The 12,159-nt window shown below is 47.2% G+C and overlaps 1 protein-coding gene across 2 annotated transcripts in view; it reads left to right on the forward strand.

The window, feature by feature from the left end:
• The window catches only part of Kit (KIT proto-oncogene, receptor tyrosine kinase), a 77,576-nt gene that overhangs the window by 23,953 nt on the left and 41,464 nt on the right, over positions 1–12,159 (forward strand). For both annotated transcript variants that reach the window (XM_057772229.1, XM_057772230.1), the window contains exons 2-4: positions 8,160–8,429; positions 10,341–10,622; positions 11,880–12,016. In XM_057772229.1, the coding sequence (XP_057628212.1) occupies positions 8,160–8,429; positions 10,341–10,622; positions 11,880–12,016 (689 nt within the window). The remainder of the gene's footprint in view (positions 1–8,159; positions 8,430–10,340; positions 10,623–11,879; positions 12,017–12,159) is intronic.

The following is a 12,159-nucleotide window of genomic DNA, read 5'->3' on the forward strand; positions in this document are numbered from 1 at the left end:
TCATTGTCCGCTGTTATTTCTTCACTTGGATTCCTGTAGAACGCAGCCGAGAGCCTCATCTCCCCTGTTCCGCAGATATTTTCTTGACAAGACTGGGTCCAAAATATGAAAGGCTTAACATAGTGCCTTACCCTGACTTTGGTGCCCTTCGGCTATCATGGGCTCCAGTACCACCGAGCCTCCTGACCTCCCAGCTGCCCCTGGTCCATTTGTACTATTCCCGTGAAATGCCCTGGATTAACAATCTGCTCCCTCCTTCACTGACCTTGGGTCCTGTCCTTGATATCTTTGGCTTTTGTAATCCACCCCTTACCCTAGTGATTTTACAGATACCCCTAGTTACTATTTGGGCTAGTAAGAATAAGTGTGTCCCTGACCCTCGCCTCTAATCTCGAGAGCTTAGCCACACACCGGGTCAAATGTCCCTGAGTCTGTTTTTCTTCTAATCACTTGACACTGCCATCATCCCATCACAGAGGGCTAAAACATGTCTTATTTCTTCACTGTCCAGGGCCAGCCCACCCGGAGTCCCCTCAAGCACCTGGATATGCCCATCTCACCTGACTGTCCTATAGACTGCTCATTCTCACCAGCTGCTGGCTTAGGCTCTTCCTTTTTTCTCAGCTGGCTTTGTTCTAGTCCTGTTCCTCAAATGGCAGTTGGGGTAGGCTCCCCATCCCTCCTACGGAGAATCAGGCCCTGGGATGGTCTCCCCACCCTAACCTTCAGCTGATACGGATCTTCTAGAGGTTTGCACTCGGGCTCCTTGTTACCCTCTCTCATCCCACCCTCAGCCTGGCCGCATACTTTATTCAGCTTGAACTCGGAACTCTAAGGAACCCCTTTCTGATTGTTGACACTCCGTTTCTCAGACCATTTCACTTTAAATATTCCTCAAGTTACAACAGTATCAGCACTAATAAAATCAGCAGAAATTTTCAATGTATTTAATGAACACGCTCAACCTATCAGACATCTATTTTAGCCTATCCGATCTGAGACTAAGAACACTGTTAGCCCACACTTGGGCAAAATAATGTAGTACAAAGTCTGTACTAATTGTTTATCTCAGTTGGCAGAGTCCTTGTAAGAAGTACCTTGCTAATATCCGAAGCCCAGTTTCCTCTGAGGATTGCCTCTGAGCCCTCCTAAGGTGAAAAGCCAACCTTGGCTTGCACTTCTGCCAATACTAACTTCATTGTATGGTAATGACCTCTGGCTGTGAGCCTGCCTCCTGCCAGGTGGGGTGTGGGTAGCGTTTCCTTGACCCTCACATTCCCCTAGTTAAATGGAGGGCCTGAGTTATTGTTGGTCTGTGGAGGCCAACTGCAGCTCACACCTGTTGTGTTAATTTCTGGCACGCCCACTTTAGTGTGTCGAGTTTCTCCCTCCTTCAGCTCTCTTCTGCAGACGGGCTCATCTTTAGGCCAACCTTGCCGTACACTGCCTAGGGAGCTGCTTTTAAAAATACCCTGCCAAGATGCCTTGTTATTTCGTGGGCTCCGAACTGACTTGCAAGCGGCTGCATTTCTATTGCTTGAAACATCACAAATTTGGCTCATAAATCTGACAGACTTTGTACAACCTCTAAATATCCTACATCTAAAAGCTAAACAAATTTGCATTAAACCAAGGGTTTGTTTTCAAGGCCCGGACCTAGGAGCTGCTGTCAAAGTTCATTTACAGTATTGTCGGAACCTGTGTGACCTTAATGATGAATTCTGCTAGAACTGCCATCTTTGTGTTACTGGGTTAAATGTTACTCAGAAAGTCCTTTGGGGATCTTGGAGCGGTGTGTGTGTGTGTGTGCGTGTGCTCAAACTTGACCAGGAAGATAACTTTGAAAAGTAGGCAGTCCTTAGTAGTTTGGGCATAAAGTAGTATTGTTTTATTTCAAAGTGTGTGCTGTCCCCCAAGTACATTTTATTTTTTTGTTGTGTAATATGTAAAACAGAATAAACAGGTAAGGTTAATTTGCCACACATTGGTGTTGGGATTAAAGGCGTCTACCACCACACCCAACCCCCTCAGATTACACATTGTAGCTGACCTTAATCAAAGGCGTGAGCACGCACTCTCACCATGATGTGGTCATGGACGGTACTTTCAGTTAGCGGGCCCCTCTCCTAGACGCGCCTTCTCATTCTCTGCCCTCTTCGCGTTTACTGAGCTCATTCTGGGTTCCTGGTCTCTAAGAAACTCCAGAGACATAGACAGCTGCAGGCTGTACTGGAGGCTGAGAGCTAACCGCTGAGGTACTGCACGTTCTGGCCCTCCTTCACAGGCGTAGCTGACCCTGAATCCCTGACACGTCTGCTTTGAGAAGTTGTTCTCTGCCTGAAGCACACATGCCGATTCCCCAAACTCAGGTGTCATGGCCGCTTCCCCTGGAGACGTCTTTGGTCTGTGGGGCAGCGTACCAGTCTTCATTCAGTCTGTAACCCGTAGCTCTCTCACCTCACACTGTTCCTTTCATATCATCTGTCTCCTGCACAAGGCTCTGGGGTCCCCACCAGCAATGGGTTTTAGTTATGTAACGGATTTGTGCTAAAGGAGTTGGCCTCTGCCTAGCAGCGTGCAGATAGTTCTATACCCTGCATGGCCTGTGTTTCCCTAGCCTGCGGGTGATCCGGAGTCCCCCTACCCCTGGGAGTGGTTCGGGGGGCCCCCAGTGGTGTTCTATTCCCAGTATCATCTTTGTGAGGTCTCCAGGGTGTTGTGGGTAATTACTAGCTCCTTCCATCACGGTTCTTAGCTGCTATATTCCTACGGGGCTGCAAAAGTATGTCAGAAACAATATGACACACACATCATTAGCTTTTGTTTTTATTATGGATTGTAACCAAACAATACAGAAACTGAGGGGAATAGTTGAACTACAAGGTGGAGGCTCTGTCTTCTCCTGGCCTACTTCCCCAAAACCAGGCTAGGCCCCTCTGCATGGGTTTCCTTCCCAACCATCGTTTTACCTGGTTCCTTATATCCACCCCCAAAGGCAGAAAGACTATGAAATGACTTCCCCACTTTTAACCCCAGCTAGAAATCCAGGTGTTGCTGAGATGGTCCTTTGTCCAAAAATACGGCTCTAGAAGTCAAGGTTAGTAAGAGCCAAGCACTACCACAGGGACGGGGGACCAGCAGGCCCCAGTGGTCTATGAGGACGGTTTTGTTCATTGACATATTGTAACAAATGATTTAGACATTTTTTTTTCTTAAAAAAGAAAGTTGGCATATGACATGCATACTATATCTTCAGTTAGAGGGCCGAATGCTTTTGAGCTGAGTTTTCAGGAGTACTCTGAGTAGCCGTCCTTGCTGTACATACACCAAACCCCAAATGCAAGCTTTGTGGATTCTAGTTTAGTTCCTCCCAAGCCCTCCTCAGACATGCTGAATGCAGCCTGAGAGCTGGAGGCCCTCTCTAATCTCAATCTAATCTAAACGTTTCACCCACGTTAAATCCAACAGTGGATCAGCCAACAGAGGCACCCTTAGAGTTTCCGTTAATCACGAGCCTTCAGCTGTTTCCCCCTTACACGCATGGACACATTTTGTGTGTGTTTTCACAACACGTACTTCATACATGTAATAGATACACTATCAGTGCACATGCTAAACAGGTTTGGGGATAAAGACTGGTGACTCGGGCAGTGGGAGTGGCCGTTGGCTACCCGGGGGCACACATGCTTTGGGCTCCAGCCTGTTTATGGGGTCAGCATGAGCTCCTGGGTCTCCAACGCAGAGTGAAAAAAACCTCTGATCCACACTAGCTGCTTCCTGGAAGGGGTAGTGTGAACATAACTGCGTGGAACAGCGACCAAGGAGGAATTCAATGTGTTTTGCTTTTGTTCGATTTAAGCCACGCTGGGGGCCTCAGCAGGCTCGGTCGGGGCTGGGAGTGTTATTTAGGAAAGATGGTCCTTGTCGAGAGTTTTTGCTTGTTTTGTTTTATTTTAATTTTGCGTTTTTGTTGGCTTGTTTTGCGAGACAGGGTTTTTCTGTGTAGCCCTGGCTGTCCTGAAACAGAGTGTAGACCAGGCTACCCTCAAACTCAGAGATCCACCTGCCTCTGCTTCCCAAGGGCTGAGACTAAAGGTGTGGGCCCCCACTGCCTGGCTTAATTTCAGGTCCGACATACGTGACATAGAGTGCTACCTTAAATTATCTAGTTCAGCTCTGAGGAGAGCGAGTACACGGTGTGGGTCGACCACTTTTCCTTCTCTTTCAGGCTTCTTCACCCTCCCAGACAGGGCGTTAGAGCTGCCATCTGTTAAACGGCCTCTTCGTTTCTCCCCCATCTCCAGCCCCTAGCAACCTCCGTGCTACTTTCTGTCTCCTGTGTGCTCTGTACGCTTCATGTAAGGAAGTCCTTGCATCCCTCTGTGTCCTCCCATGCTGTAGCCTGTGCCGACGCTTTATCCTTTTTTACAGCTTACTAATATTTCATTGCACAAACACCCCACATTTCGTTTTGTCTTTTGTCAGTTTGTGTTCTTTCTGCCTTTTGGCTCTCCTGAATGGCATTCTGGGTGTTGCCATCCGGTGTGCTCGAGCCCCTGTGTTTAGCTGCCTTGACTTTGGACAGATTTTACCCAGCTCACAGGGAAGACCTGCGTGTGCGCGAAGAGGCTGCGAGTAGAGGCTACGCTGACATTTCTTTCCCACTGGTGTCCTCTCTGCTGTCTGTTTATGTGCCCCCCCCCCCGCTGGTCCCTAGGGTGGTGAGGCTCATCATATGTCATTTTCTTTTGGTTCATTAACACGCTCAGGGACAAGAAAATAACTCTCGCTGCTATCCACAGCCACATAACATTAAGGAAGTATCACACTTGGTGATACAAAGTCCCGGAGTAGGCAAAAGATGGCCAAATTGACAAATTGTTGGAGGCTTGCTGAACAGCGGATATACATTCATTTCAGAATGTATATCTCAGAGTGGTTTCATAGCTCAGCTGAAATATTGTGTGTGTGTGTGTGTGTGTGTGTGTGTGTGTATAATGGGCAAGTACACCCCTGTGCACAGAGGTCGGAGGAGGACCTCAGGTGCCGTCTTTGCTGTGTATTACCCACACGCCGGAGACAGGGTCCCTCACTGTCCTGAAGCTGCTGTCTGGGCTGGGCTGTCAGAGAGTGAGCTCGTGGGATCTCTCTGCCTGCCAGGCTGGAGTTACAGGGACACTCTTTCATGCCTGGCTTTTTATGTTGTGCTGAAGATCCAGACTCAGGCTCCTGGGCTTGTTCGGCAAGCCCTCCTACCCGAGCATCTCTATAACCTTGGAGTAGCTTTCTGAGGGGTGCTACTTCAGTGTGAATCTCTAGTTTTCTGAACCTGAATCTCTGTTACTGTTATTTATTATTATTATTTTTTAGAGAGGTCGTGATGACAACATTAAAGATAGTTTGGAAACAACGCAATAAACATTACCTTCACTTGAGCCATAATAAAACTATTTTTATTTTATATTGTTTATGAAGGCTGAACTTACAAGTCATTTTTGAAAATAAAACCCTGAATACTCCTAGTGGCAGTTATTTTTAAATTCCACGAAGCGATGTAAGGCATCAACTAAGTTTTTGGATTAAATTTGCTGTCAGTGTCCGAAGCAAGCGTTTTCCATGCACTGGAACTAGTCCTCCCTCCCTCCCTCCCTCCCTCCCTCCCTCCCTCCCTCCCTCCCTTCGTCCCTCCCACTTTTCCACAGAAAGCTACATAATTGGAATATAAGGAACTGCAACAATAATCTTTCTATCTGTTGCTACCTCCACTTTTCTTCTAGAATGCTCCCTAGGCCCCTGGAAATGGCCCCCACTGCTCTGTGTCCTTAAGCAAGCTGTGCCATTGGGGTGTGAGGCCTGGTGGCCCAGGTAGGCTCTGACACCCCATAATGTCTCTCTGGTTGCTGGTCCTTAGTGGCATTTGGTGGCTAAAATCCCTGCCATTGTTATCCCGGGCAGAGTCTTTGCTCTGGGGTGACCCTTTGCGTGACACAATGGGACCACAGTTGAGCCGTTGGTCTGGATTTAGACAGGGATCAAAACTGATGATGCATACATAAGCCCAGAGAGTACAATTTGAGCCTTCCTCTCCAGCGCCTTCCTTCTGTCCCCTTCTCCAGGCTCTCCGCCTTCTGTCTGCACATGTGCGTAACTCCCCTGCGTTCCGTACTTTGCAGACGTCTTTGCCTGTACGTTTATTTTTTTCTCCGTCTCTTGCCATAAGGAGAGCTCCACATTTGAAGCCGCCTGCCCTGGAACAGGCAGAAATTCCACTCCATTGTGCCCTTGAATTCTAGGAGTCTCTTAGGTTGTGTGTGTGTGTGCGCGCGCGCGCGCGCGCGCACACACACACACACACGGTATCTTTATTCTTGTTATTTTGTTTTTGTTTTTTGAGACAGGGTCCTGCTGTGTAGACCAGGCCTCAGATTTACAGACATGAGACTATCCCTGCCTCCCCAGAGCTGGGATTAAAGGTGTGTGCCTGGCTAGCTCCCAGGTGTGTTTTGTCACTGAGTTACAGAACTTGTTTCTTGTCTGGGCTCTCACCACGTGGTATCTGCCTCAACCCCACTTTTTTTTTTTTTCTGGCACTTTCTAAAGCACAGTCTTGCCTTGGCCTCCCTTCTCTCCTGTACTTCCCTTCCCTCCCTTCCCCCTCTCTCCTTCCACCTCCCCTCATCATTGGTGATTTAGCAACAGTTACCACAAAACCAGCCTTTTCTGGCTTTCCTACCTGCTTTGGTCTGGTAGGACCCTTGTTTTTATGGGTTCCCTCCTGAAGCCATTCCTGTTCAGTGTTCATCCTGCAGGTTGGACCAGGCTTGCACTGAGGTGTGGGGGCTCTAGGTGGTCTTCTAGGCTCTTCAGTCTTACCCATCATGCCCCACAAGGACTGTGGACACCTCATACATGGGTTTTTCCCTTTTCCCTCCCACTTCATCTGATAGGGCCAAGGTCTGACCCGCCTCTTTTTCTTCCGTCTAAACTTACAGCCGTATTTCACTTACTCTTGTACTTGAAGAGAGTCCTTTTGCGACATTTCTATTTACTATTACTGCATGTGTGTGTACACTCACATACCTTCAGAGGTCAGAGGGCAGCTTTTAGGGACAGGGTCTATCCCTCCATATTTAGTTCTGATGGTCAGGTTTCCCTGACAGCTCTTTCCACCCTGGCTTCTGGAGGAGAGAGTTTTTTCCTCAACTCTGAGATGTGTGTCAAAACCATATGCCATGCCGATGTGGAGTTTCTGGGCATTCGGTTGATCAGATTGGAATCCAACATATGTGGTCAGCTGCCTCAGGGTCTAATCTGGAAGGTGCGGTCATCATTTTTATCTCAACATTTGGAACTAGGTAGATATTTATTTCTGTGAGCATTGTCATGTAAGGAGCATTGTGTAAAAATAGGTGAATTCCGAAGTTTGAAGAAAAACAGAAGGATAAGAAAAACAGAAGGATGTCTTCCTGTCGTGTACTCTTATTTTTGACTGACTTTTTCACAGTTATATACACATTATATATGTGTATATATGCATATGTGTATTCATCATACCTGCCTGCTGCTTTACATACATATTTATCATAACTGCCTACGGCTGTCCTGTCTCCTCCCTCTCCGCTCAACCTCCTCATCTCTAGCTGCCTCCTCCTTACAGAAAGTCTTACTTGTTTTGCCTTTGGTGGCCCACTGACTTTAATGTGAGCAGCGCTCGTGGCTCATCTCCTTAACTTGGGGCAACTTATCAGTGGCTACCCCACTGAGGAATAAGTCATGTCCGTGCTTCCCCAGAAGGGTGAACAGTGGATCATCATTGTTTCTGGTTTCCATTGCTGTGGTTTTTAGGGTGAACATGAGTGTTGTAGCGCCATGAGGGTCAGACCTTCATCAGTGCAAGCCCTGTGCACGATTGACCTGAAGAAAGGCGCGCGTCCAGCTCGGCAGCTCGCATACCAAATGTGACCCATAGGACTAATTGAAGACTGCAGAAAATAACTTCATAGATGAATTTAAACTTTAGACAGAATTCCCTTTTCAACCACAAATAGCAGGGCTATTTTTATTGTAGAGTACACAGAAGATGGAACTCAATATTAGAAGAAATGCTTTATTTCGCCAAGACAGCTCACACTCAACACAGTCCTTGTTTTTCTTGGCAGGAACTTCCCAGCCATCTGCGAGTCCAGGGGAGCTGCCTCCACCATCCATCCATCCAGCGCAACCGGAGTTGATCGTCGAAGCTGGTGACACAGTCAGGCTGATGTGTGTCGATCCCGCCTTCGTCAAATGGACTTTCGAGACCATCAATCAGATGAGTGAGAATAAGCACAGCGAGTGGATTCAGGAACGAGCCGAGGCCACGCACACGGGCAAATACACCTGTATCAACAGTGCTGGCCTCAGCAGCTCTATTTACGTGTTTGTTAGAGGTAAATGCTGGCCTTTCTCTGTTGCCGTGGCATAGAGTGTCTCGTACCCTGTTCTTACTTAGGTGACCAAACCACAGACATGATTTTCCCGGCTGGTCCTAGAAGGCCTAACGTAAATGTTTGCCTTTGCTGGCCTCCTCCATCTTTTGATTCGCAGTGGCTTTGAGTGTGGCCCTAGCTGGGGGTCTCCAAGGCCATAACTGGATTGCAATCTGGTTAGCCCATTTGTCCTGGTTCTTGGAGTCAACCCTCAGAATAAATTAGGCCCTTTGGGAAAACTGCATTTTAATGCCTTGAGATACTAAATATTCTCACTTAGTAAAAACACTTCAGGGAAACCAAAGGCCTCCAAAGGCCTACACAGACTAGCACTTCAAAAGACTTGGCCCGTTCTTCAGGGAGTAAATTCCAGAGAAACATCTCAGACAGCTAAGCATCCCTTATCAGTCATATGTTATTTTGGAGTTGGCTCTTTGCAACAGTTACAACCTCTTCAAAACAAAAGACGAAGGGATGAGGCTTCTATTCCCATACCTTGTTTTCTAGACAAATCCAGCAATCTATATGTGAGCTTTTGCTATGATGTCAGAGCCCAAAGGGCTGCATCCTTTGGGTGACGTTAAAAGCAAACCTAGCGACAGTTTAAGAGGCAGGGAATGAGAGCCCCAGTCCCGGTGGGGCATTGGTACCGGCCTGTCGTTTAGAACGCGCTTGCGGTTCTCAGTGTACATAGGAGATGTCTTTCTTGTGCCTGGGAGGTGTGCTGCCTAGCCTGGCGCTCCGTTTCTCACTGTGGTCCTTAGATAAGATGAGCAGTCTCCCTTAGGGGATTGCTAAGGAGACACAATTATATAAATCTTCGCATGCTCAAACGGGTTAATAAAGCTGCCTCGGAAGATTGCCATGAAATTGACTGTGCCTCTGCCTGCTTTATCAGTTGTCCTTCCTTAAGTGGGCAGCTGAGTAGACCTGCTCACCCGATAAGCCACGGTTTACCTTCAGGGTTCGGCTCTGAATTGTTAAGCCCACCCCCAGCTTCCGGTGACATTGGATGGAGAAGAAGGTGTTCTGTAATTTCCAGGCGGTAATGAAAGGACCATCAGGCCTCACAACGGGCTTAATGCCTGACTGAGGAAGCGGCCAAGTTAGTTGGAGCAAAGCTCACACCGTTTCTTCCTGCTTAGACCCTTAACCGGTCTGTGGCACTGTGAAGAAAGAAAATGGCACCTTGTTGGAGACTACACCCTGGTGACAGAGAAAGTCTAGGTAGAAAGTCTGGTCATAAAGGTTTGATTTTCTTTTTTTTTTCTTTTCCTTAATTAAATGATAAAACGAATGTGTTTCAGTGGCAACAGATTCCGTTTGTATGTTTGTAGCATTTGATTTCCAGGTGGAGAGGATAATTTTAAGACAGCGCTTCAGGGGGCTGGGATGCTTGCTTAGTGCAATGAGTGCTCTCTACACAAGCTTGAGGGCCTGCGTTGGATCCCTGGTGCTCACACAAAAGGCCAGTGTGTTGGACGCTGGAGAGGAAGCACCGCCTTGAGGGGCACACGCTGCTTTTACTGGGGACCCACACAGGGCAGCTCACAACCACGTATAACTCCAGCTCTAGGAGATCTGACACCCCCTTCGAGCCTTCAGTCTGCATGTACATACTTGTAAATTCAAATTTAGAAAAATGGGAAGTTATTGTGTTATGCAAGCTTGGAATGCTTTAAGTCTTAAATGTTTTCTTGTGGTGGTATACGCTTTTAATCCCAGCTGAGGCAGGTGGATCTCTTTTGAATTCAAAGCCATCCTGGTCTACATTTGAGTTTCAGGCCAGTATAGTAAGACCCTGTCGAAACAAACAGAAACAGTGTCCACGTCAAGCCACACAACATGCTGACTTTTTGTTCTGCTTCACAGATCCTGCCGTACTTTTCCTGGTTGACCTTCCCTTGTATGGGAAAGAAGACAACGACACGCTGGTCCGCTGCCCTCTGACTGACCCGCAGGTGTCCAGTTACTCCCTCAGGGAGTGTGATGGGAAAACTCTCCCCAAGGACCTGACATTCGTCCCAAACCCCAAGGCTGGCATCACCATCAAAAACGTGAAGCGCGCCTACCACCGGCTGTGTCTCCGCTGTGCTGCCCAGCGGGGAGGCAAATGGGTGTTGTCAGACAAGTTCATCCTGAAAGTAAGAGCAGGTATGGTTGTTTCTTACATCTCCTGGGAGATGGAGACCCTGTTCCCGGCGCCGGCTTCTCTCTGCCCTCTTAGCCTAGGGCATCAGGACACAAGCTGCGATAGTAAGATTACCAGCTTCCAAAGTAATGCCATTTGTAAATTCCTCTAGGGTGACAGGCCCATGTCTGCTGCTGGCTGAGATGGACACTAAACTTGCTGGTTTAGGGCATCCCAAAGTGACAGCATCCTTGCCACAAGTGTTCCTGCTCAATGGGAAGATTTGATTTGAGAAGATTAGTCAACAAGGGGTTTATTCTTTAATTTGCTGTGGACAAGTGACTTGATTAGTTTTTCTTTGGCTGATTGGTTCTAATGCATTCCCAAGCCACTTAAGCTCCGAGAAAGAAAGTGTCCATGGCCTGTGGACCTTAACTACTGTGGGGCCACATCAAGCCTCTCAGTAGCTGAAAGATGAGCAAGGCTTTATATTTCAAGTTTATTTAAAATCAGTATCACTTTGGGATTCAACTGATGAGGAGAATTTTTAGTCCACTTTTGAAAAGCTGTATTCATTAAAATGAAGGAAATTTTAATTATTTAAAACCTGAAGTTTTTAGAAATAAGCAAGGTGTGTTTGTATAATACATAGGAAAGGTACCCACTGGCTAAGAGCCTATTTTTAGCTATAGGCGAGGTCCTCAAGAAATCGCCCAGTGTGTCCCAGGTAGAGATTAACCCTGCTTCACTATGCTAACGTCTTCCACCTGGCTGGAAAAGCCAGCGGTATTGATGATCTAGTGGACATTCCTGTGTTTTTCACTCAGCGTGAATGGATATACGTCTGGGATAAACGACATAACTGATAGTGTATTTAGATGTGCAAGCAGAACACATAGGTTAGCATGTATTGTGTTTTGTATTTTATTTAATGATATAATGCAAGCTATCCACAGTTAAGGACAAGCAAGTTTGGGCCTAGAGAGGTGGCTCAGGAATTAAAAGTGTCTTCTACTTCTCCAAAAGATCAATTCAGATCCCAGCACTGGTCTTGAGTGGCTTATATCTGCCTGTATCTCCAGCTCCAGGGTGCCTACACCCTCCTTTTGGCTTTCTCAGACACCCACAAATGGCATATACTTACACACACACACACACACACACACACACACACACATAACTAAAATACTTTTTTAAAAAATGACCGTTGAACCAAGAGAATTAAAATTCGTGCTGTGTTGGAACCACTGACTTCAGGCAGATATTTTTTCTGATTCTAGCCATCAAAGCCATCCCAGTTGTCTCTGTGCCCGAAACAAGCCATCTCCTTAGGGAAGGGGACAAATTTACGGTGACATGCACCATAAAGGATGTGTCTAGTTCCGTGGGCTCCATGTGGATAAAGGGGAACACGCAGGTAAGGAGCTTTGCGTATTCCTAGTGGCTTGTGGCTGTCCCTGTGTGGGAGATTGTGTTCTCTACAAACATGCTTGCAGATGACTCTTCTAGCAGACACCACATGGCTGTTAGCGACTCGCCGAGAGTGTGTTTGCTTGCTGT

This window comes from Chionomys nivalis, chromosome 6 (assembly GCF_950005125.1).
Source record: "Chionomys nivalis chromosome 6, mChiNiv1.1, whole genome shotgun sequence".
Classification (NCBI taxonomy): Eukaryota; Metazoa; Chordata; class Mammalia; order Rodentia; family Cricetidae; genus Chionomys; species Chionomys nivalis.